At 41.9% G+C, this 25482-nt stretch overlaps 1 protein-coding gene across 3 annotated transcripts in view; it reads right to left on the minus strand.

Moving 5' to 3' along the window:
- Positions 1-25482, minus strand: part of kalrna (kalirin RhoGEF kinase a) — a 156054-nt gene that overhangs the window by 91768 nt on the left and 38804 nt on the right. For all 3 annotated transcript variants that reach the window (XM_044050535.1, XM_044050524.1, XM_044050544.1), the window contains exons 2-11: positions 16673-16747; positions 10539-10653; positions 6269-6461; positions 5882-6055; positions 5380-5463; positions 5161-5292; positions 4207-4329; positions 2815-2937; positions 2328-2519; positions 521-652 (exon numbers count right to left, since the gene is read on the minus strand). In XM_044050535.1, coding sequence (XP_043906470.1) covers positions 521-652; positions 2328-2519; positions 2815-2937; positions 4207-4329; positions 5161-5292; positions 5380-5463; positions 5882-6055; positions 6269-6461; positions 10539-10653; positions 16673-16747 — 1343 coding nt within the window. The remainder of the gene's footprint in view (positions 1-520; positions 653-2327; positions 2520-2814; positions 2938-4206; positions 4330-5160; positions 5293-5379; positions 5464-5881; positions 6056-6268; positions 6462-10538; positions 10654-16672; positions 16748-25482) is intronic.

Genomic DNA, 25482 nt, shown 5'->3' on the forward strand with positions numbered 1-25482 from the left:
ACCTGAAGCAGAAACCTCAGGACTCTGGAGTCCATTTTTACCCCCCCGGTACATTTTTCAGGGTTTATAAAAGCACATTTCAGGTGATTTTAAGACATTCTTAATGCCCTAAAAGCTATAATCATTTGTTCTGCAGTGCAGGAGGGCAGGAATAAATGATGCCAGTGCACGCACAGTGTTCCCGCGCAACAGAAATGGTACTGAACTCTAAATATAACCCTCCCTCTTAAGCATCGCTGTCACAATAATGAACATCAGACACAAGATCTGCTCCGCCACATGCTGAGAAGTGCAAACCAATGCATGCTGTGTGAAATACATGTTCATAATGGACAAAAGTGGAAGAAAGAAGTGCTTTGTAGGCACAAATAAAAAAAAAAGAAGGTTCCTCTTTGTGAGCAGCAAAGTGAAACTCTTCATAGGTTTGACTCAGAAACCAAATGGAATTTAGTCTAATTGAATTCTGAATCTGCTTTAAGCGTTCCTACAGCCCCGGGTTATGTCAGTGATGTGGATTTACCTCGGTGTAAGCCTGCGTGACCTGCTCGTACAGACTCTGGTGGCGGTGGATGGCGAGCTCCAGCTCCTGCATCTCCGTCGGTAAACCTCCCTCACTGCAGACTTTACACCAGGCCTCCACCTCGGACAGGAACTGAAGACGCAGACGCACAGGAAATCATTCTCAGATATTTACAAAAATGAAGCAAGACCGAAAAACAAAAGACGAAAGAATCAAACTGGGCAATACCTCAAAAAATAAAAAGATTTCCGTAAATATCAATACAGCAATGGTTCCATAAACACTTCATACACTGTGCAAATCAACTTTAAGACATAATACAAAATTGCTGAGTAATTCACCTTAGATTTGTGACATGCTTCTCTCGTCATTTTACCGTTGTTTTTCCCAAAAGGTTTAAACAAAACCAGAATTAACAGGTTTCTTCGTCAAACAGTACAGTAGCAAAAATCTGTTTTAACTGTGCCCCACATTTATGAATGAGAATTATCAGTATCAATCCATATCGCTAGTTAGCCAGAAATCTAGCAACATAGCTAAACAGCTAGCTTGTAGATAGCTAGCAAGACATGATATAGCCAGATAAGAGGTTCTCTTTTAACTGCAAAAGATAATCCAGTTTATGTCAAGTAGATTAACCCTTTGTCTGTCTATCTATCTATCTATCTATCTATCTATCTATCTATCTATCTGTCTGTCTATCCATCTGTCTGTCTGTCTATCTATCTATCTATCTGCTATCAAGCTAGGTAGTTTGCTGGCTAGCTAACGAAATAGCTAGCATGCTAGCTAGGTAACTAACAAACAACTTAAAGAAAGGACTAAAGAAAAGGACAGTTGCTGCTCAGTTGTCTGTTACCTTCTTTCACAAATGCAGTTTAAACACGATTACATGTCCAGACGTGGTGTAACTTAAACGTGTTGACTTAAATGAAATGTTAATTTAAAAGCTAACAACAACGTTAATGTTAATGTCGGGGGATTTCCTTCACATTTCAGTTGTGTCCCAGTCAAATTGTCCACTTGTCTTCTGTGTCTCACAGTGTGAAAATGTGTCCCTGCTCTAGTCTTTTTTTTCCTCCAAAGTATAGACCGTACTCCGCTGTTGCCATGACGTTTGCTGCAGCCATTCATCATCCCTGTGCAAAGAATTGTAATTATTCTAATCCGTATTGACAACTGTGTGTTCACTGGGACATTTCTCATCTTCTGTGAGGACGGTGCCTTTGTTTATTTCCTTCCCCTCGTGATCCCCGCTGTCAAACAAATGAAACAAGCCAAGGTTTTAAGTACAGTTTTTCTCTCTCTCTCTCTCATTTACTCTCGGCCATTTCTCTCCTGCTTGTCTCCCGGCTTCATCTCTCATCCTGACACATTTCTGTTGATCTGTTTTTCCTCTCTTTATCTCCGCCAAACCCTCTCTCCCTCTGCTCCCTCTTTCATCTCCCGTTCTCTCAAAAACGTACACTTGTAGCTGATGTCGAGGGCCCAGCACGGATCAAACAAGTCCCATCTGTTGCCATGTCAACCTTCCAAGAATCAGCAGTGGAGCGGGCTTGATTTATTATATATAATCATACGCGAAAAAAAAAAAAAAAAAAAAGATTAAACAGTTACCAGCTCAGCAGCTGAACAAAAGCAGTGTAACAGTGGGTGAAACAGCTTTTATTTTCTCACATAAATGAACAACAACTTATTTAATGCCTCAATAAAGTGTGTGTGGGAGAGCTGTCAGTTTCTAGTTTGACGGTAAAGTAAAGTTTATGGATGGGATGTTGTCACATGACTTTTTTTGTCTCAGTCTCACCTGTTCTGCCTTCTGGTGAAAGACGGACGACATGGCGAGGATGGTGGAGCGCTCGTCCAGCGCGGCGGCGAACCCTTTCCAGTCCTGGTCCAGCTGACCTGAGATCTGTTTTATCTGCGTGGAGGCGTAGTGACCGGCCTCGGCCAGTCGACTCGCCACCGACATGATTCTGTTGATGTTTACGTAGGCGTTCTGGGGGAAAAGGGAAAATTACTTCCATGTTCTTTATGTTTTTACATGTAATTGCTTGTAGTTTCATCCATAAAAGTCAGATAAGATAGAATAATTAGAATAATAGCTAGCTTGTAGTTAGCTAGCGAGACAAGATGTTTTCTTTTAACTGCAAAAAATAAGCTAAATAATCTATCTATCTAGCTAGCTAGCTATCTATCTAGCGAGGTAGATTGCTGGCTAGCTTGCGAGCTAGCGAAATTGAGAACTTGTTTGTTTTTTTTGCGAGGATTGTAATTTCAAAGACATGATCTACCATTGAGTTCATGGCAAAGTGGTTGTGTTGCGTCTGCAGCTCCACGGCGTGTTGGTAACCGCGCCCGATCTCCGTGTGGCTCTGCAGGAAAACGTCCTTGTTGTGGCGGATCCAGTCAAACATCTGCACAGACGCGACAAACACCAGATGAGATTAGATTAAATGGGATTACTTTTGTTGTTGTGAGCAGTAATTTTACATAATCCACCATAAATGGGACAAAAAAAAAAGGAAACAAAAACCGGGGAATATTCCTTTAAATATACTCTCATTTGTCAGTGTGAACACCCAAGGAGGCCGGGACAACCTTCACGCCTGTTCCCCCGTCTGAATCAATCTCCACAGACAGATGGGAGGTTGACAGCGTCCTCCGCGTGGTTACCGCGGTTGCTACGACGACGGCCATCCACACAGCCATTTGTCCGGGCCGAGTTTTTTCCAGCGAGCGAACGCGTCACCGCGTCTGTTTGACTGTTTTTTTGTAAACTCGCCCCCGCGCACCGCTCTCACAGATGCTCCACACTGATGTGGACAAAAGTGTTGTTTTCTCTTTCTTTCTCCTCTCTGTTTGTTTTATGGTAAATATTTACCACTTCTACGACACACGCACACACACGCGCGTCCATCTGTCAGTGAACAACAGCCACGTGATGTCATGTTCAAATGCTCTATTTTCTCGTCGTACTTTTTTGGGGGTTTTCTGCAAAAACAGTTCAGAGTGTGAGGAGTGAGAGCGTCTCCATATATAGCCGTTTCGCAGTGAAACTCGTAAACAGGCCGGTATGTTAATGCTGAAGAGAAACCGCAGCTAATCACTTTGCTGTAGTAAGAAAGAAGGAGGCAAAAAATGCTGGCAGATTTTCCGCCGTATTAACCGCTAACCCATGTTCCTTGTGTTTAGATAAAAGCTGAGGGGCTGTTTTTCTTCTAAATCCTCCCCCCTTAAATGTTTTTAGAGCAGACTTTTAGACAGTGACAGTGTAAATAAGCAGAGATAAACAAAACTATGTGCGTGTGTCTTGTGTAAATTCAAACGAACGCTCATCATAGTACACAGAATGAAGCGGTTATCATGTCCCTGACCACCAGGGGGCCCTGGAAAAAACATTTTAACATATTACAGAAATCTAAATATTTTAAGATTTATTAAGATATCTGAATAATGTTTATTTCAAGTTATTTTGTTTTATTTTTGAGGTGAAGATTTGCTCATTTAGTGCATATTTTTAGGAAAAAAAAAAAAATTAAACTGGTTTTCCTTTTAAATTCAACTCAGGGCCCCATAAAGGCTTGGGCCGGCCCTGGACTCAGATTAAAGGTGGGTAAAAAAGTAGGTGAACTATTTTAATTTGGCATAAAGGTTTGTTAGCATCACGCTCAGGTGAGACTCACCTTCTCGGCGTCCTGTTCGAAGAGGCGGAGCTGGAAACACTGGTCCAGCTTCAGTTTCCTCACGTGCCACATCTGGTGAAGGTTTTGCCTCGTGGAGTGGAGCTTGTCCAGCAAACTGGCCACCTGACCACGAGAAATTATTATTTTATTATTAGTATTATTATTATGTACAGATTCACTGGTTGTGTAGAGTTGTATAAAATGCCGCAGTTCATGCTTAAGCAGTCGTTCTAAAACCAATAATTATACACTAATATGACTTTTATGGAAGAAAACAGGTGCTTTATGAGAAATGGTAAAAATAGAAAGTAAAAGCAGTTTAAAAAGAGAAAATACAACAATAAAATTAAATGATTATAACAATCGATATAAAAAACTACCTTTTTATTCCTTTTTTTCCCTTTTATTCAAAAATTCTGATTCATTATTCCACTTTATGTGGCTTCTTTGACTTTTTTAACATATTTTTTTTCTGACTTTCTTTGAGAATAAAACACAGATGTGTCCACCTCAGTTTTCAAAGCTCCCCTTTGTTTTTGTTTAATTTAATTGTATTCAGCGCATCGTCATATTGAAAGTCTCCTGACATTAGCGTCGTCGGTCCCTGTAGAGCCGTGAGACGTTCAAGAGCAACTTTAAACCTCAATAAATACGTGCTTCTTTAGACTCTTATATCAAATATCAACATAAATACCCTTTTTATTTTTATCTTTCCAGATTCACAGTGTGGAGTGTACAGTACGCTAACAAGCTGTAATGTAATGACACCGACTGTGTTCTCACACAGAGACCTTCAGCTAATGAGGCGACATGCGGCGGCTACGTCAGATTAACCGATCTAAGCTGTGGACTCGGACAAGGTTAGGAAAGAAAGAAGAAAATAACACACACGGACCAATAATCAACAATTATCTTGTTGCTATTTTTACTGTTTGGCGTAAAATTAGAAATGACCTTGGGCACCAGGCTCTGAAAGTCCGCAGAGCCAGAGATGCAGTTTCTCCCTGAAAACCCATCACTGGATCGAATGCACTGCAGCAACCTTTGACCTTCCCGGTCCAACTCCTCCACTGGAGCCTTCAGCACCTACGAGAACACATGGAGAACAGAGCGCGATGGATTAAGAGGGATTACATTTGACTGGAATGAAGCACAACGAGTGGGTTTTCTCACCTTTTTCTTCAGCTGCGTGTGTTCCTCTATCAACCGGCGAGATCCCTCCACGTCAGCAGGAAACTCCTTCTTTGACTGAAGCTCCTGAAACATAACAGTACGAGCGATTAATAATAATAACAACAATAATAATTATAACATATGTGTCAAAGTACATTGTGTTAATTAACGTATGAGGTAGTGATTAGTGTAAGAAAACACTCCATTTTCCATAACTAATCAAAATGAATGGAAAATTGCATTACGACCAGGTGCAAAATCTAAAATGAAAGGCATAGATAAAACATGCTACAGTGCTACAGGAATTCAACGGCCCAAATCCTTATGATGTAAATGACGGTTGAGATGCAGAATTGATGAGTCAGACAAATACTGCAATCCTAATATCTGTCAAAATGCTTAGAAATATGTTTTTTTTTGACCATATAGTGCAGCTCTATGTTGAAAGATCAGATCTGAGATCAGATTTTGGTGTGAATGTCTTTATAAAAGCAGTAGTCACCTGCAGGTCCTCCAGCCTGGACAGCAGGTGGACAGCACTGGATATGAACTCCTCCAGAGACACTCTCAGATCCATCCACTCCTCGTGGTTGTAGTCCAGAGAGCCTTCAAAGTCGTCGGTCAGCTGGGACGGATCCACCAGTTTGGCCAGACCTTCGACCGACACCATGCTGGTCTGCGAAAGAACGCGGAGGAATTTTAAATATCACAATTACACGTTTTTAACGCCGGGGGTCAGAGCCACGTTTCATGTGTGACAGCAGGGAGAATAAAACCATCTGTGCAGTAAATCAGCACAAGAAACATGCAGATGAAATCCTTATGTTCACATCCTGCCACATATCTGAAAACTGAAGACAACTGAAGGAACATTAAGAAAGAAACTGACCTCGAAGGAGAACTTTGCGCTGCCAAAGTTCGTCTTCTGCTTCTGCCAGAAGTTGTCCGGTTTGATGATGAGCGCCACGCAGATCTCTGCCGGGAAAAACTCCTGCAGCGTCTTGAGCAGCGGCTTGATCAGCTCCCACTTGGAGCCTCGCATGTCGATGATGACGGTGAAGCCGCGCTTGCACACGTCCTCGCTGTCGCGAGAGAGAGAGACGAGGGAAGATTGACAGACAGACAGACAGACAGACACAGACAGACGACTTTATTAATCCCTTTGGGAGGTTCCCCCGGGGAAATTAACAGTGAAAAACCCGAACAGAGACATCAGTTAACCTTGATGTCAGACTGCTTACCGAGGATGGCTTCATACCACACAACCATGATTATCTACGGACACCAATATCATTAAACTCAACAAAGTCATTTTACATCTAATCATGTATTTACCACCTTGCCGTAACTAATGGTTTCAAAAACTTAATCCTCCAAGTGTAAAGCACATAAAATACTCCCTTAAATAAGAACTTATCAGACCACAATCATATATAAACCAATGTTACCAATATCGGCTATTCCCTACTTTTTTGCCTCATTGTGTCATTTCAAGCTTTTTCAAATACATAATTCTGCAACTGTTGTTACAAATATTCATCACCCATAAAGAAGAAATAAGTTGCCCACAACATGACTCGGATTTTACATTTTTAATCTTTCCGATTCCCGACTGATACGTACTCCCTGAAGTGTGTAGGATTTAGTGGATTTAGTCCCTTTGCTTCACACTCTTCATCCAAGTCAAGGTTCCCTTTAAATCAAATATTTTTCAAGGACTTTTCCAGGACCAATTCCCCCACATTCAAGGACCAAATGTGTCGTCACAGTTAAAGATTTGCTCTGCATCTGGACAAAGTCACAGTCTTTTGTAATTTTCATTTCCCGGGCATCAAGTAATTTACTCTCTCTCTCTCTCACTTAACTTTACTCGCTCATTGTTCTGCAAGGAATCTCACGTCAACGGCAGAGAGGGAGGGAGAGGGAGAGAGAGAGAGACATTGGACAGTGTCCACAACACCGCTAGTAATTTTGACTCCACATTTGTCCTGCGTAGCATCAACCAATGCAGAGCACATGAAACAGAAGGTGGCGTCGTAACAAACAAGGGAGACAAATTCAAGCACTTTCAATGACCACATGTCTATTTAGGCCCATTTTCACACACTCACAAGGATTTTCAAGGACCCGTAGGAACCCTGCCAAGTGTATATGACAAACTACGGCAGGCTTGAGGTAGCATATGGATACAAACAGGTTAATATAAAAGGCCGTTCTTACTTCACAGAGATATTAAGGTTATGACAGCACACTTGAAAAATAGCCTAAATTACACACAATTCTTTGTTGGCCCCACAACCAAAGGCATTTGTCGGTAATGTTTTGTTTGTCTAATTAAATGATTAGATACATGAAAATAGAAGCGCTTTTATTCTCTTCTTTCCTCAGGAAATGCAAGTCCTCGTTGTATTTAGCAGAAACACAGCTGCAGTAATTACATCAAGACCCTGCAGGTGAAGGGAACATATGAATCACGACAAAAAAAAAGACATGTACTCTGGCATTTATAAGCGAAAGCCTTTAACCGTGAGAGCTAAAAGCTGCAGTAACAGCAGCCACGGTGTCGTCCTCCGTCTCCTCCGTCAGAGAGCAGCTCATAAACAAGTCTCCCAACTCCACTAAATCCAGCCGCCACTGATTGGGGAGGGTGGGAGTAAGAAATATACTGATATTACCTCACCTTCCACACGCAGCCGCTCTTAATATAAACTACAGCACCGCCATTATAATCGGCCTCGGGGAGGCCACAAACTCCGCTTGTCGCCATGGAAACAGCCGCTCGATTAGCAGTGGGGGAAAGCAGAGCGAGGCTGAACGGGGATTGAGTGAAGGTTCAGATTGCCGGGGTTTGGTTGAATCACACTCAGGGACACACAATTAAGTCATCTAATGAAAATCCTTATTTATAGGTAGATGACTATCTATCAGTGTTTGATGACAGGTCGTCCTTGAATGCACCGCCAAGGAGTTTTCCAAAAGCTTCAAAAAATGAGGACATTTTAAAAACCGCCACAAAGTTCACTGTGAGTAACCGAAATAGATGTAGCCTCCGGGTTTGAAAAGTGAAGCAGGATGGAAGCAACTGGAAGCAGCTCATGTCATGACGTCACCACAGCAGGTAACTCACTCCCGTTTGGGAGCCTCAAGATCCGCAATTTGGCCATTTTGAGGTTTCTGAACTGGAATTTCACCTGCAACCAGACTCCTATTGGCCTATTGGATGACACATGCTGTCAACTGCATTGATGTTTACTCATACATAGACTTTTGAAGAGTTTTACCATGTAGTCCTCATGACTGATTGGGGTCTAAAAAATCAAGAAACTCTGCTCACTTCCCCATAGATCACTAGTTTCAGCTCCTCTTCAATAGAACTTATGAATTAGTGGTGCAGTACCTATTCAATTAGGGCTGGGCGATATGGACCAAAACTGATATCGCAATATTTTTTGTTCAAATGGCGATATGTGATATTATAACGATGTTTTGAACAAAACGGGTTAGTTCGCTAGCTCACCGGTTGAAACCCGGTGTCCGGTGTGTACCACAGAAACCCAGAGACAGGAGACCAGGAACTCGGAGACCAGAGCCTCGGTGTCGGACACAATAAACAACGAGCCGCTGATGTGTTTCAAGTCCATTTGGAGCCGAAATCTGCGGCTAACCGCTGAGCGGCTAACAGCTGGTGCCGCTGAAAAATAGCGACAACAAACATTTCTTAACCAAAAATATGGTTAAGAAATGATTCTTTTTCTTAGCTACTGCCACTGCTCACTCTCCACCTGCACCGTGTCCGTCACGTTTTCGTTCAAATGTCTGTTGTGATGCATAGCGTGGGTGGGAGAACTCTACGTAGTACGTACATGTAAGGGGCGTGATTGAGCAGCTGAACTAGGCTTGTGGGCTCAGAGAGAAGCGGTCTAAACAACATCAGAGTTTAGTGAGTCACCTACCAAGTGTGGTAGGAACCATTCAGAAAGTTAGGTGATTGACAGACTGATGGATGTTCCTTGGATTTATAGATAGACACTAGTATCATCTACTACAGTAGGTGCCTGGTTGACATCTATGAACCTCTAGTTTCAAAAACTGCTGCCATGCAGGCAAAAATGAAAACATCCAAGCTTCAAAGAGAGAACTCTGCAACTGCGTGGTTGTATTTTTCAGGTCTGTTTGCCTCAAAGTCCATTCCACACATCCGTTCACAAAAGTCATCATTTAAGGAGCTGCTTTGATGACTATTCATCACTTTTCTGTGGATCCTCGACACTGCGTTTGCCCGCCGCAGGAATGAATGGACCCGTGGTGAAGTGAGACGGACCTCGCTGCCGTCGGCCACAGACACTGCAGCTTTCATGCTGATGCAAATCAAACACCGCTCTCCATCTGCTGCTGTGAAGGGGAGGAAAGGAGCTCTTGACTCTCCGCGGTGTGGAAAGCACCGAAGCACTCAGCAGTCCACTCCATCCTTTAACCTTGTCCTTATTGTGTCTGTCACAGTCAAGTCTACTTCACAGAGCACCGAGACAGCCACGGATTAAATGTTCAAAATCCGACAACTGATCGGTTTTCTGAGCGTCATGTCAGCATCTTAGTCAGACTAACATACCTAGATCATTTGATTCAAAGCCCAACAACTCCTGCATTTACAGAGTTCTGCACATGGACCAAAATGTACACCCCGGTCTTAGAAAGACGAATAAACTGCAGCACCGTTGCTGGAAAAGAACAAACGAAAGCTGTAGAAAAGACCCAGTTTTGGACCGACGATGAGGCGACCTTCATGCTTGGGCAGCTGAAGGAACTAAATATTCCATCTCACTGTTTGCCGGTTTGTTTGTCTGAGACGTAAAAGGTCAAAAGGTAATTGATTTGATATGCACTAGCTTACAGAGAGCTAGAGCAACACCTATGGAGGAGGAGTTTAAATCGATTTTCTCCTAGAATACATGGACTCTGCAAGTTGGCTTTTCCATGATAGAGTTCTAGCACGACTTGACTCAACTCTACTCGAGGTTTTTTGTTTTATCCGTTAGGGCTAGAACCTGGTACCTGGTGCTTTTTTGGTACCTGCTCTGGCCAGGATCCAAGACAGCTGAGTTGCAAGTAGTCTAGTAGTGCTAGAACTGAGATTGTGTTTGATGGGAACGTGTGTGTACCTGGGAACAGTAGACAGGTAGGTCACCAGCCTCCTCAAGTCTTCTTGTTTTAACCGGTCGTGGTTACTCCTGGCAGGAAACGTCAGGATTGGTCCTCCTCTTTTATCTCGCCCTCCTGTGGATGCACATGGAAGCACATGATCAGTATGATAGTCTTATGATGTGTTTCGAAGGTATCCCCGTATCCCCGATTTCGAAGGCGCTTTCAGAACAGATGCAATTCTACAGAACTGTTGGGGACACAAGCCACTTTTTGGAGCGTCCACACCTGAAAGGAACTAGGAACAATCGTAGATCTAGGACCTAAATCATCAAATATTTGGTAGTTCACTGAAGGTGAGTGAATTTGAGTTAGAAGACATTTGAAACTTCTTCAAACTTAACTCAAACAAGTCCAGTCACCTACAGCTAACTACTGAAGACGACTAAGAACCTTCATAGACATAAACTTGTCAGCTCCTACAATTCAAAAGGAACCCGTGTTTAATTGGCTGAACCCATGGGCCGATGCAGCACCATGGCTTCAACCACCCGTCCCACGAGACGTGACACTGCAGGTATGAACCTACTTTGGTCCCTTGACTGTTGCAAGCAGAAAGAAACATGGCGGAACATTCTCACGAGAGCTTCCCATTGGATTCCCCAAATTCCTGGAACAGTTTGGTATGAAAAAGTCCCGTTTTAACAAATCCCCACCAACAACGATCTTATCCTGCTCGAGCATCCTACTGTTTGTACAGCTGCCGCCTCGACGACTGGCTCAGTACAACAATGTTAGCATTAGGAAACTGCTCCTGAACTTTCTGACTGTAGCTATAGTGTGTTTGCAGTGTAAGGGTTTTGGTATCAACGTTTGAGCAGAGACGAAGGCCCCGGAGTCTGCGATGAGTTAAGTTGAAGTAAGTTATTTAAGCTACACTCGGGCCAAGGACAACAGTGGCAACATCAGCACAGTCATGTCCACTGCCTGACACATTCTGGAGATCAGTCCTCAAGATGACACATTTAATCATCGCTCCAATGACATATTTCATTAGAATCAGGAAGACAGCAAACTCTCTCTGGAATAATCGGCTCTCGGCTCCAACGTTATCCATGTTTTGATTGACACCAGAGGCGCGTGCTGGAGCCGACCTTGAGAACTAGCTCTGGACAATGACAATGACATGTTCTCCTAACAACTGGACTTCTCAACGAGCAACGGTAAATAACACTGCTAAAGACTCACAGAGGTGTAGTAGGTGTTGTGGCGATAGTGGCAGGGATTAGCAGCAGCAGTAGTAGTACAGTAACCCTACTTGTTCTACCCATGTGCGATACTGCGGCTACTTCCTGTTATGAAGGCTCTTTCTGGGATTACGGTCGGGATTAGGGTTTTGACAGGAAGTAACCAAACTTTGTACATTCATAGAACGGATCAGGATTCCGGTACAGATCGGGTCGTGACAAGAACGTTAGAGAGGTCAGAGGTCCCAAACATGCGGTCCGTGGGCCAGATGCAGCCCACCAATTGAATCCAAGTGGCCCAACAAAAAAATTATCGTGACCTGGTCCACAGAGCAGACATCTCATCGACGCCAAAAATCATAATCTCCAAATCGAATCACCTCATCTGATCATTGCGTTTAATCTCACAGTTTTAACGTCATTTTATCAGTGTTATCATCGTCGTGTGAGGGAGATGGAGCAATCTGGAACACACACTCTTTCTGTGTGTGTGTGTGTGTGTGTGTGTGTGTTCTTTATCCTGTGACAAATGATGTGTGTCGATGTTTTGCTTAGATGAATGTAAAGAACACATCTCACACTCTGTTTATGAAACTGTAACTCAGACATGAAGAAACAGCCTCTCTCTGTTTGTGCGTGTGTGTGTGTGTGTGTGTGTGTGTGTGTGTATATGCACTTGTATTTGTTGCCTCTTTAGGACCCATTTTCTTACACAAATATACTGACCTTGTCCGGACCACTACTCGTCCTCATGGAGACCAAAACCTGGTCCTAAAGAGGCAGAACCTCATTTTTCTAAAGGAGTTTTCTCAGGTTTGTCCAAATGAATGCACGTCCTTAAAGGAATAGCTGCACAAACCTGTGTGTGTGTGATTTGAGAGGAAGAATGCTTCTGTAATCTAAGGAGGAATCTGGATGACAGATTGTTGTTGGCACTCGGCCTTTTACATGCCCTCCCTCTCTCTCTCCCTCCCTCCCTCTCTCTCACCCACACTTGTTTTCTAGGTCTCTCTCCCATTCGCTCTTCATGGATTGACTGTGTTTTTACACTGGTGCACGTTTTACTGCAACACAGAAGGAAAGGAGTCGTTCTCTTCATCATCAGTGACACTTTGATAAATACAGTTTTGGGGCTTTTCTATGAGCTCTACTGTACGTCACACTCTGTGATCAGGGTCTGACGTTTAATCCAGATCGGGTCTGTTTCACGTCCGAGTACAAAACCTTTAGACTCGAGGTAAAGTTATTTCTCCTGGTGTATTTCAGCAGCGAGGCAACTCAAGGCAAAGAAAGTCAAAACAACAACCTGGGGCATTTGGAACATTTCAAATGTGTTAAATTAAGATATTGATTTAACTTACAGTTTTCAGCATTGACTTTATAGAACTTACAGAAACTATTTAACTAACTTTTTTGTTAAATATTTACATGAGATTCAAAATACTGTATTATAGCATCAAAATATGAACTATTACTCTCTAATAAATCATCTAAAGGACGGGAACCTCAGGATGTGAATTGTTTCTAACATTTATGTGTTGCATTTAAAAAAAAAACAGTCAACTACTAAAGATAGAACAATTAAATTTGAGAGGAATGAGAAGAAGTAGATTTTTTTTGCAGTTGTTTCATTTAATTTAATTTAATAAAGTGTTACTGACATCTACGTGAAACTGAAAGTGTTCATTAAGCTTTTTGTTTACAGATGAATTAATTAATGAAAATTAGACATAAAAAAAGATCACGTACTGATAGAAATTATATTATAAAAAGGATAATAAGTGTTTTTTGTCATGATATTTTACATGTAAATCTATCTTATTGATAAAGAGCTAAAATTCAATTGGAAAAGTTATAATATTAAAAGAGAAAAGCCTGATAAGTCAGTATCAGATCGTCGATTCACCGATTTAAGGGGCTCAAAGAAGTTTTCTGATTGTTCAGCTTCTTAAATGTGAATATTTAATAGTTTCTTTGCTCCATATAACAGAGAAATCATTACAACTGAGCAGGTTTTCAACATTTTCTGACATTTTACGGACCAAACAAGTCGATGATGAAAATAATCAGAGGGCAAAGCTGCACTGATGCGACGGCTTCATCTCTCCTCAAAAGTGTCCGACACTCAGTAAACTTAGTCCAGATCTCTATTTCTATTACTTTTAAACGTCTTTGTTTCGGGAGACGTGGGATAATGTGGCTAACAGGCGCATCCAGAGAAAGATGAATGCTTTATTAAAGAAAAAAGGGAGTGCTGCTGTGGATGTGGCCTTGAGTTACAGCAGAGCTGCAGTTGTGTGAGATCCAGAATCCTTCTCCACGTTTAATTCTAACTCTGGGGACACACAGTGGATTTGTCTCAGGCTGAGTGAGTGAGTGGTTCGTGTCATCGCGGCGCATCAGGAGTGCAGGGGACGCACGCGGGCTTCAAAATAAGAGCCAAAAAAGCACTGAAGACTTTATTTATGCGCATAGATCATTTACTTTATGTGTTTGCTCCGTCCGACCTGCGTCTGAACTCGTCCTCTGTCACAGACGTCTCTGTCAGTCGTTCGTCTTCTGAGGTAAACGGCGACGTCACAACCTTGTTTGTCCAGATTCAAAACACGTTACCTGGCTGAGTGTCTGTGAGTGTGACGGCCTGCGGAGTGAAACGCTTCTCCCCTGCGCTTTGTTTTGGCCCGCAGTGAGGTCAGCGCGCGCGCACACGGGGGGGGAAGAGAGTTCACATAAGTGATGTGCAGGGTGTGAAGAGTCTGTGGCGATTTTCTCGGCCTGCTTCCTGGTCCACGTCCCTGATCGTTCCTGCAGTCCTGGAGGTTTTCACGGCTGTCACACTGATACGGAGTACAGTGAGTACAGTGAGTCTGTGAGAGGACGCAGGCTCCACAGAGCCGTGGGAGGACGTGTGGAGAGTGAGCAACTCATTAGGTCATTGTTTTGGAATAAAATACAACCCCCCCCGGGCAGCTGTGTCCAAACTGGAAAACGTTGGAGAACGTTTTAAATTAAGATAAAAAACGTCTGTTAGATTCAAACCATTGTCAAATAAGTTTAGTTTCTGTTTGTCAGTGACTTGTAAAGCAGTTGTTTTTCAGTGTAACTGAATCATTAGAATCAGTCGACTGGTTGACATAATCGGTCAGTACTTCCAGCATGACCGGACACTGAGCGGGTCGCGATTCGGCTCGCGACAGATCGCCGGCTTTCGGCAGCGCTCTCACTAAATACAACAGACTCCCCTGTTAAAATATTGAGGTTTTAGATAAATGTTGGAGAGTAACGCGGGAGGTTTTTGGGAAGTATTCTTAACTGATCTACAGTTCGCTCATCGTCCGCTTTGATTCTCGCGTCGGACGTCGCAGCTCACGACTCTTCCAGTGACGACACTCTCTGACTAATCCAGTGCCCGGCAGTCTGTCGATGTCACATTTTTAGTAGAGATGTTCCGATACCGATTCCGATACTTAGGGCCGGCTCTACCTAATTTTGTGCCCTAGGCGAGATGTTCCGATACCGATTCCGATACTCAGGGCCGGCTCTACCTAATTTTGTGCCCTAGGCGAGATTGCCTATGCCGGCTCTTGGCATAGGCGATATAGGCGGCTCTAGGCGACCGCCTATATCGCCTATGCCAAGAGCCGGCCCTGCCGATACTTGTGCTGTGGGTATCGGCCGATACAGAGTACCGATACCAGTGTGTTATAAATAAATACATCATACTACGCCTGCATGACTGTGATATAATTATCGTTGGTGGTAAGGTTTGGCTCAGGTTAAACCCTCTGTAAAACATGAACCAATACAGCAAATGGACACCATTTATTCGTTTTTTCGCTTCGTGTTTCCATGACGACCGACCGGGGAAAGGACGCGCGTGACATCATTTTTACATGACTCCAGATTGTTAAAATGAGTCTCTGAAGTAACGCTAATGCAGGACACAGGTGCGCTGGTTAGTCGTCGCGCTGCTCTTTTCGTTTAATAAACGGGCCGCTCCAGTTTGACTGCAGGCGCGCTAACGCAGCTAACAACGCTAACGGAGCTAACTGGTAAATACGTTAGCTCCTTGTCTACAGGTGTCGGGTGATCAGTTCTTCTTCACACCCCTAAAACAGCGCAGCGTAACTGTTTCAAGAGCGGCGAAGAAGAAGCTTACGGAACTTTAATAAATTACGTGGTATCGGATCGGTGCATGGACTCCAGTAGAGCTGAAACGATTAATTGATTACTAAATTAATCGGCAACTATTTTGATAATGGAATAATCGTTTTGATGCTTTTTCCATGATTAAAACCAGATTTCCGATTGTTTAAGCTTCTTAAATGTGAATATTTTCTTTGCTCTGCAGAGCAAAGAAATCATTAAAAGTCAATCATTTTGGTTTGTGGATAAAACAAGACCTTTGAGGACATCATCATTTCCAGGTTTGACGAACACCGATCAACATTTTTTAAGGTTTTCTGATATTCTGAACACCAAGCGATTAATCGATGAATCGAGAAAATAATTGACAGATTAATCGATTATGAAAATAATCGTTAGTTGCAGCTCTAGACTCCAGTACTCGCCGATACCAATGCCAACATTTTCGGCAGTATCGGAGGCATTTCCGATACTGGTATCGGAATCGGAACAACTATAATTTTTAGTATCTGCTCAGCTCTCTTGGAACCTCACCAGAGCAGGTACTAAAAAAAAAAGTACCAGGTTCTAGCACTGATGGAAAAGCAAAGTATCTGTAACTATGGCTTATTGCAATGTGTTGATCTGTGTGACTCTCGTCGTCCCAGGTCTACTTAAAGTAGAACCTCGAGGAACACACTTCAAACCCAGTGAGAGGCAAAAGCTGACAGACAGAGCTTCTGGAGCTTCATCTCTGAACGTTGGTTCAGTCCGACACTCACCTGACACGAAGGCGACTTTCTCCTTCAACACGGGGAGGACGTCGGATGCTTTGATGCCTTCAGTCCTCAACGATCCTGGAGGACAAAACGCACACAGAGAACCTTCATTCACATTCATCCAGTTATCAGATCAACATTTCACTCAGAAGGAACATAAACCAACATACAAAGCACTTTTAAGGCATCTGTGTGTGTGTGTGTGTGTGTGTGTGTTCACAGGAATCCAGGCTCCATTCATCCATTATTTCATCCCCCTGTTCTCTTTCCCCCTCGGTTCATGTGGTCGTCCGTCTGTCATGTTATGAAATCTCTCTCTGTCTCGATGGAAAACAAGCCCAAATGCCCAGGTCCTGCTGTGTGTGTGTGTGTGTGTAACAAGGTTCTGCCTCATTAGGACCAGGTTTTGGTCTCCATGAGGACTTGGTCCTGACAAGGTGACAAATACAAGAACTCACACACACACAAATATTCTTGTAAATCATCACTTTCATAGACTTTCCTTAACCTGACCTTAACTATTACAACTTAGCCTTACAATAACCCTTAACCTAACTCTACCAGTTTTAGGCCGAAAAAATATCTTTAAATTTATAATGTCCTTACTTTCCCAACATCCATATGTTTTATATACATACAGGTATATACACACACACACAGATTCCAAGAATATTCCACAGTGAAAAAGCGAAGTCAGCGAAATGTAACTCAGTATAAAGAGAAAAAAAAAGCTGACTTTACGATATATTCTTCCACTTTTATGGCAAAACTGCTTTGTATTCCGTGAGATTAAAGCTCTGAAAGGTCGACAATGAAGGAGTCATTTTTAATATTCACGCTGTATCCATCACTCCTTTCATAAAGTTTGGGGTGGGGGAAAAAGAAAATCCAATCATTTGTCAATAGCGTGTCTATTTTTACCATCAGCTTTCAAATGCATCATGGGAGATTTGATCAGAGCCCGTGATGAGATCACATTCAGAGGTCGTCGGCGTCGCGCGGTCGTCCACAACCCAGTCGCTCAAGCTCAAGGTCAATAATCTGATGGATCAGTTTAATGTTGGCTCGTGTGACCACGTGACACAGATAACGTATTGATTGGCGCTTGACGATGTGGTTTAACCAGCGCGCTACAAAGACGGATTGTCGGACAGAGTGTTTGGGAAAAGTTTTTTCAAGTCCCTTAACCACAAATATTATGCACTCAACATGTGGGAAAGCAAATGTAATACGCACAACGTTCAAGACTTGATTAATTTCTGGGCTCTTAGTTGTAGTTGAGCGAGCGAGCGCTGCCATCTGCGCTGCTTCGAGACTTATTAGTTTGAAAATGCATCAAAATGCCATGTGTTCCTTCATGCTTACAGCCTGGAACCATGTTTTCCAAGAACAATATGTCATTTTATACAAACACTGTGGTGCTGTTTGTAGACGATTGGCAAGAAAAATAATAATAATCATCCCCCCTTAATGTTGGAGTCATGACATGTGGTGCTTACATTAAGTCTATTTGATATTTTTATTAGTTATGTGGTCCCATTTTCTAAAAAAAGAAGAAATGTTTGTACTGCACAGACAAGGCTGAGACTTTTTCCACATTTTTAATCATCTAAATGCATTTATTTAATAGGGAAAATGCACTTTAACAGACACAACATGAAGCTAAAGTAAGTTTATAGCAAATCCAGTCCCTTGTTGGGCTTTTATATGTAAAATACATAATAAAAAAATGTTGTCGACGTCATTAACATTTGTGAAAATGGATGAACATTGACAGGAAAATTTTATAAAATAAGGGTAATACGTAAAATTGGTGCAAAATTGTTCAGTCGCGCTAGCTAAGGTGAAACCCAATAGGACAATGCTGAAGCTAAATTGCACCAAATTACTCCAAACTTGGGGAAAAAATGTTGCAGACCAAAACGAGCCAAAAAGTCCATTGGGACCATGAGCAGGAAGTCAGCCATTTTGAATTCAGCCACAATTGTGCCACGAAACAGGAATTAGCCTGTAGCTTTGACATACAATTGACCAATCTAGATACACGGCCAGACAACATCAACACATGAAAACTAAGTCAAGGGCAGAGTGCCACCTGCTGGCAGCACAGTGACAACTTTATTATTATTACTACGTTATAGTCACAGTAGGTTGAACTCTTGTTGTGTCTCTGCTGCTTCACTTAGGTGGAGCTAACAGTTAAGCTAACAGGTGAGTCAGCATTTTTACTTGTTACTTTGTGTAGAATTTTGGCCATTAACAGTTTTAACACTGACAGTATTGATGGTCAGTAATGTGTTATTAATATATTGCTTTAATTTAGTTATTTTACCCAATAACATGAAGTCCAAGGCACGACATTTTCAAAGAAGTAAAGCTATTATGATTCCTAAGCTAGCTTAGCACGCTACTAGCTTACTAGACTGAGGTTTGTTTTCGTCATTTAGAGGCTATCTTGTGATAACATGAACGCGCGGCAAGTCTCTTCAGAGGGAATTGGCATAAAACAGAAAAAGTGAAGAGAGAAAGATCGTTTTTGTTTGTTTTGAGAGGCTGCCATTATTGTAGCTCATTTAAAGGCTAACGTTTCATTTCAGTAAAGTGGATTCAGTCCCAAAAGATAAATATCAAATGATAAATGACTTGATTTTTGAGTGAAACCTCAAGAAACCTTTAAGTTGTCACTTTAAAATGATTTATAATTCACACATCTGAGGTAAAACAACTTAAAACAAAGGGATTTTTAATATTAAACCTCAAGAAGTGCAATATATAAACATTTTATCCACATATACTGAAGAAATTCATACTGCAAAATATAGTATGATTAAATTATTGGCCAGACATTATTGTAATATAACTAGTTATTTATATAATTACTTTTCAGACCAACTAATAAGTCCATTAGTGTTACTTTTTACAGGATTAATATGTAATAAGTAACAAGGTCTGCAGAATCCTCCCATCTCAGCAGAGAATTAGCCGATGACAACGCTGCTGTAAACTCGACTTGGACACGAGTCAACATCGTCTGGCTGCTCGCGCTGATTGATCATGTTGATGGAATGGATCTAAAACAGCCACAAAAAGCCGCCTCAGCTTTTTAACGATTCGTCCAAACAGACAAGTTTCCACAGTGATGGAGATCGATTCGGTCGCAGACTGCGGATGAAGCTGTTCCACAACACATTCATCCGTGCGTCTTTGAATCAAAACATAAATGACTGAGAAGAGAAATGGGAAAAAAAAGAAAACATGCTTTGTGTTCCAGGAAATAAAAAAAAAAAAGAAGCAAGAACAGAGACACGAGCGTCTGGTGCCAACATCCACAGTGTAAAACAGTGAGGGAGACTCATTTGTCCATTACTGTTCAAGGAGGAAACAGCTTTTGTCATTTTAACACACAAAGGAAGCTGCTGGGCTCAACACACACACACATAGTCTGGTTTCCATGACTTCAGGGGACATTACATTGACTTACATTCCTGTCCTGGAGACTTAATCGAATCATAATTACCACTGTCCTAACCTTAACCTTACCATTAAACATGTCTTCACCTGTTAGGAGGACAAGTCCCCATAATGTGACTGTGTAAACAAATTTGGGTCCCCACAACATGAGTAATACCTGCAACACACGTACACATGGGTTTGTGCAGCTATCCTTTTAAGGACACTGTATTGACAGCCATTCATTTGGACAACCTAAACCAAACAGTATCCTTAACATAACCATAACTGGTTAATGACTTACCCTAACCACAATTCAAACTCCTGCCTCATTAGGACCAGGTTTTGGTCTCCATGAGGACAACTGGTCCTGACAAGGTCAGTGATTATGACAGAAAAGGTCACAACCACATCTACTCACCTTAAAATGCAATCGTTTATAATGTCCCCACAAGAACAATATGTCACAACAAGAGGAATACCCGGAACACACACACACACACACACACACAGGTTTGTGTTGCTATCCTTTTAAGGACACTGCATTGGTTACCATTCATCTGGACAGCCTAAACAAAGCACTATCCCTAACCTGAACCATAACTACAATTCAAATCTTAACCAGATCCTCAGAAATGAGGCTCTACCTCATTAGGACCAGGTTTTGGTCTCCATGAGGACTACTGTTTATGCGAGAAAAGCAGTCCTAAAGAGGCAACAAATACGAGTGCACAAACACACACACACGCATACGCAAACACGTGCAGACACAGTTCTCTCAGGGCAGTGATTTACATCTCGTCTCTGACAGGAAAGTGATGGTGAGTCAGCGCTGGCTCCGGCTGCGGTGCGGCAGCTTTCTCTGCTCAACACTCCAGCTCCGGTTCCTGTAAGGAACTATAAAGTCTTTCTAGTGGAACTCGGCCTTTTCCTGGAGCGGAATTCCACCTCGCAGGACTGTAACTGTAACCGCACCACACTGAAGCCACACCCATTGAGGAGGGGGCAGAGATTAGAGCTGATGTCAGTCCTGATGTTCAAGCTAGATTACAGTATCAACGTAAATCAATGAAGGGGAATCGTTTCATCTGCAGTTTCTGGCAACTGTAGACGCTGTTACACATTTCAACGACCTATTCTTCTACACAGCAGTTCAATTCAATCCATCTAATTTCATTCACTTGCTGTTTAAACCACGGGCTCTCAATCTCAAATAACCTGGGGGCCACTGAGAATCTACTCTGGTCATTACGGGGCCGGTCAAGTGAAAACAAGTTAAACTTTTTTAGTATACAGTCGATAACCCAAACCCTAACCTTCGCCAGAACGATATTTCATAGAATTTCACAATAAAAGTGTCTTTGTTGTCATGGAACAGTGTGTAGTTCACAATAAAAACATATTTATGATTCATTATAACTTGATATTAAGTGGTGGACCGCATGGTATTGATTGGAGGGCCGCATATGGCCCACGGGCCGCAAGTTTGACACCTCCAATTTAGGCCAACATACCTGCCGTTTAATTACTGTTAATTAAGTACTTGTTTGGTCTGTAAAATGTCAGAAAATGCTGAACAATGTCGAGCAAACCTGGACACGATGATGTTCTCAAATGTCCACAAACCAAAATGACACAGTTTTCATGATTTCTTATATAATATTCACATTTAAGACACAAAAAAATTTGAACATTTATTTTAATTATAAAGAATCAGCCCTAGATGTTTCACTACTATATAATTCCTATTCTTTTCTTTTATGCCCTTTTTAAAATATGTATGTCAATCTAATTTCTCTTCTTGTAACAAAGCCTTCTTTCCCCCAAACTTCTGATTCGAAATCTGATTTACCCACTGAACCTTTAGGATATTCTTCTGTACAAATAAAACTTTCTGTGTTACAAAAACTGAACCAACACCCAGTCATTGGCCACTTTATTAGGTACACCCAACACATCCAACTGCTTATTAATGCAAAAACACACACAAAAATAAACAAACCATAAAGTAGACGTTAACTAAGCAGCAGACAGCAGTTTGACATCAGGTGGAGACATAACTGGTGTATTTTTATAAAGACATGGTGTGTTTTCATGCTGTAACTCTTACAAACATGATTTACAGTAACTCCTATAGAACGTTTGTGATATCTAGAGAATTCAAAAAAAATTGACTGGCGATCAGTCCAGGGGGTGACCCCGCCTTTCGCCCTATGACCCCACGACTCTCATGTGGAGGATAAAGCGGTAGAAGACGGACGGATGGATACCAGGACGCAGAGAAATAGAGCTTTGCGCCCATATACTTGTCATTACGGTAGATAGGATGTTCCCACTGGGAGAAAAAAACAATCATCTCATCCAAGAGAATGTCTATTTTTTGTGACTTTTTTTGTCCATTGTCCAATAGAAGAAATAATATAATTGTTTCCACTTTATTAGGGGTTAATGTTCAGCGCGGCAGCTGTGCATCATTTTCTTTTACTCCATCACTCTCCACCGGCAGCACTGGAACGGCACAATCCCCCCACGATGCTCTGTTGCGCTCATTTGCTGCTACAAAAACCCAGCGGACGGACGGACGGACACAGCTGCTGTTGATATTAACTCATCACCTTTGGAATATGCGTCATAATAAATGTTTTAGGATAGAGATGCTGCACGGGGGCCTTTATTTTGAAAACACTCCAAGAAGAACAACACCAGCAAGGTTAAATTAATGTCAGTTAAAAAAAAAAGAAAGAAAAAAAAGATGATGATTCAAAAAGAATTTGATTTAGATTTATTTTCTGGGGGAGGACGGCGGTGAAAAATGACAACAAATAAATTTATCACTAGGGCGGAAAGAATGAAAAAGAATGAAAAGGTCAAGGAATCTGGAGACTGATGAGACATCAATCAGACCAGGTTTGGTTTAGAGGAAAAGGGGAAGAAAGACTTAAAAAACAAATGAGTGGCGAGATCAAGAAGTCAAGGGAATAAATTTCACGTGTCTGGCAAAAGTCAAGTTTTGAAGACATCGGAGAAAGAAATGAGTTCATTGTCCTGTTTTCTGTTGCTGCTCTGCTCAATGGTCTCTTCATAAAAGTCACGTTTGTAAACTGAAATTTTGGTTTCAGGAGGAAAAGGAATATTGAATTTGTCGATTCTCCTGGAAGTCCAGGGGCCAGACCAGATTCCGGTATCACTCAAGGTGGCACAACTTAGTAATAACTTTAAAAAATATCAATGATTGTAGTTAATATTTTAGTTTGATAGACATTCCCGTCAAAGTACTCAGCTCATGATGTATGTTGACTTTTGAATAGGACTTTTTGCAATGACTTTTAGTATTATTTTATAGGGGAGCTTATTTATTGACCATTTAAGTCTCATTTTCACTCGTCAAACAGTCAATGAAACACATTTTCTTTTTTCACTGAGCCAATCTCAGTTGACATAGAGCAAAAGGCAGGGTCACACCCTGGACACTTATCTGGACAGACAGAAACAGTTTGTGTAACAGGCTTCCAACTTGGCAGGTGACTCACTAAGAGCACCGGCGTGTGCTCTGCCAACTTTGACACTGTTTGGGTCATAAAAGCAAGAGATATCAGCAGATATGAGAGTCGCTTCCACCCCCCCTCTCACAGAGCCAAAAATAGAAGAAAAAAAAAACAGCGAAAAAACCCTAGAACACAGAAATTTAATTTGTGTACTGCACTAGTAAAGTCTCAAGTATCATGGTACCATGAAACAGCAATCAAAACTTTGTTCTCGCCCTAATAATAACCCTAACTCCTAACCTCACCTAACTTTGTAAGAGTATTGGTCACTTTTAAAATGAACATTCTTCAACACTCACAATCAATTTAAATGAGCTGAGTCCATAGTCAGACTAAGACAGGCAATCGGCCAACTTGCAGATTTATGTATTGGCCGCATATGTCTGACACGGTGCTGCCACCTTATGATTTAGTCGGACTATTTGAGTGTCAAAAACCGGGGAGGAAATTCCAAAAAGTCCAACTCCAGTCCGACTAAGTGTATACATGCAGGAGTAATCCGACTAAGACTACCTCAATTTTAGTCAGACTAACGTGTTTACATTAAGACATTAAAAAAACCAAATTGCTGTCTTAGTCTGACTAAAATTGGACTAAAATTGGACTGAAGGCGAGCGACATCTGGTCCGATATCTGAGAGCTTTGACATCTACATTAAAGCTTGTTCCAGATACTGTGGCACTTTTTTGTGCATGTTTCAGTTTCAAAGGAACTCTAAATTTGGACAATGAGCCCATCACCAGAACAAATGGAAATGTTTAAGGTCAGAAATTGCTGAAGTCAGCGAGTCAAAACATCTGGACCTGGAGCTGGAGCCCGTTCACCCTTAAAGGGACAAATCAGGCACGGGGACGTTAATGTCTCTCAGCTGTGGCAGTGACAGAGATGTAAGATTGAGCAGCATTTGCTCACAGGTGTTGTTTACATTCAGCTGCGGAGCACGCGTCGGGGGCCCCGCTCAGTCGAGATTAAATGAAAACAAAGCAGATTGTTCTCCTCGTCTTTTTTTTGTTCTCCTTGTGTGATAATAAGACGTAGTTTTGCTCCATCACCGCACGTGAAGAATCCCAGAGGGAAAGCGAGAGAGAGAGAGAGGGACGAAGACAAAAAGAACACCGTGTGGGTCCTGTCATGTGTCCCCCGTCTCTTAATAAAACACATTTCATTAGCATAGCATTAACATAAAGCATCTGAATACGTTTGAAAGCTTTAGTGTTCGAAAATCTGCTGAGATTTTTTTTCTTGTTCTTATCTTCACTCGTCTTTCACTCTCTCTCTCTCACACACACACACACACACACACACACACACACTTGATCCAACATAAGTTTTTGACATCACACGCACATACTGTGTGAGTGTGTGTGTGTGTGTGTTTGTACAGTAGTAATACAGCAGTGATTACAGAAGCATATGGCTGTAAAAAACCAGAAGGGACTAAATATCATGAGGCCATTGAATTGACTTGACAAGCAGTGTATGTGTGTGTGTGTGTGTGTGTGTGTGAACTCCCAATCATTGATACAAGCAATTTAATCCCAGCAGCAGCAACTATTATCAGGGAAGTTGAGTCTGATGGAGCAGAAGTAGTCGTTTCATCACTAAAGCCAGGAGTACCACTGGTTCCAGACCATTCACTAAACTGGCCGAGCTTGAAAAACAACATATTCCGGTGGCCAAATCGTATATTTTTGGGCGGATCTTTAGGAGCGTTATGGGTGTAAAGTAGGCCAGGTGGACCCGTGCTTCTCCTTTAAGCAACTTGCTCCATGGAGCTCCACCCAGATAAAAGTCCTAAGAAGCCATTTTTAGAAAACG

Source organism: Solea senegalensis, linkage group LG2, assembly GCF_019176455.1.
Source record: "Solea senegalensis isolate Sse05_10M linkage group LG2, IFAPA_SoseM_1, whole genome shotgun sequence".
In the NCBI taxonomy this organism is placed as follows: domain Eukaryota; kingdom Metazoa; phylum Chordata; class Actinopteri; order Pleuronectiformes; family Soleidae; genus Solea; species Solea senegalensis.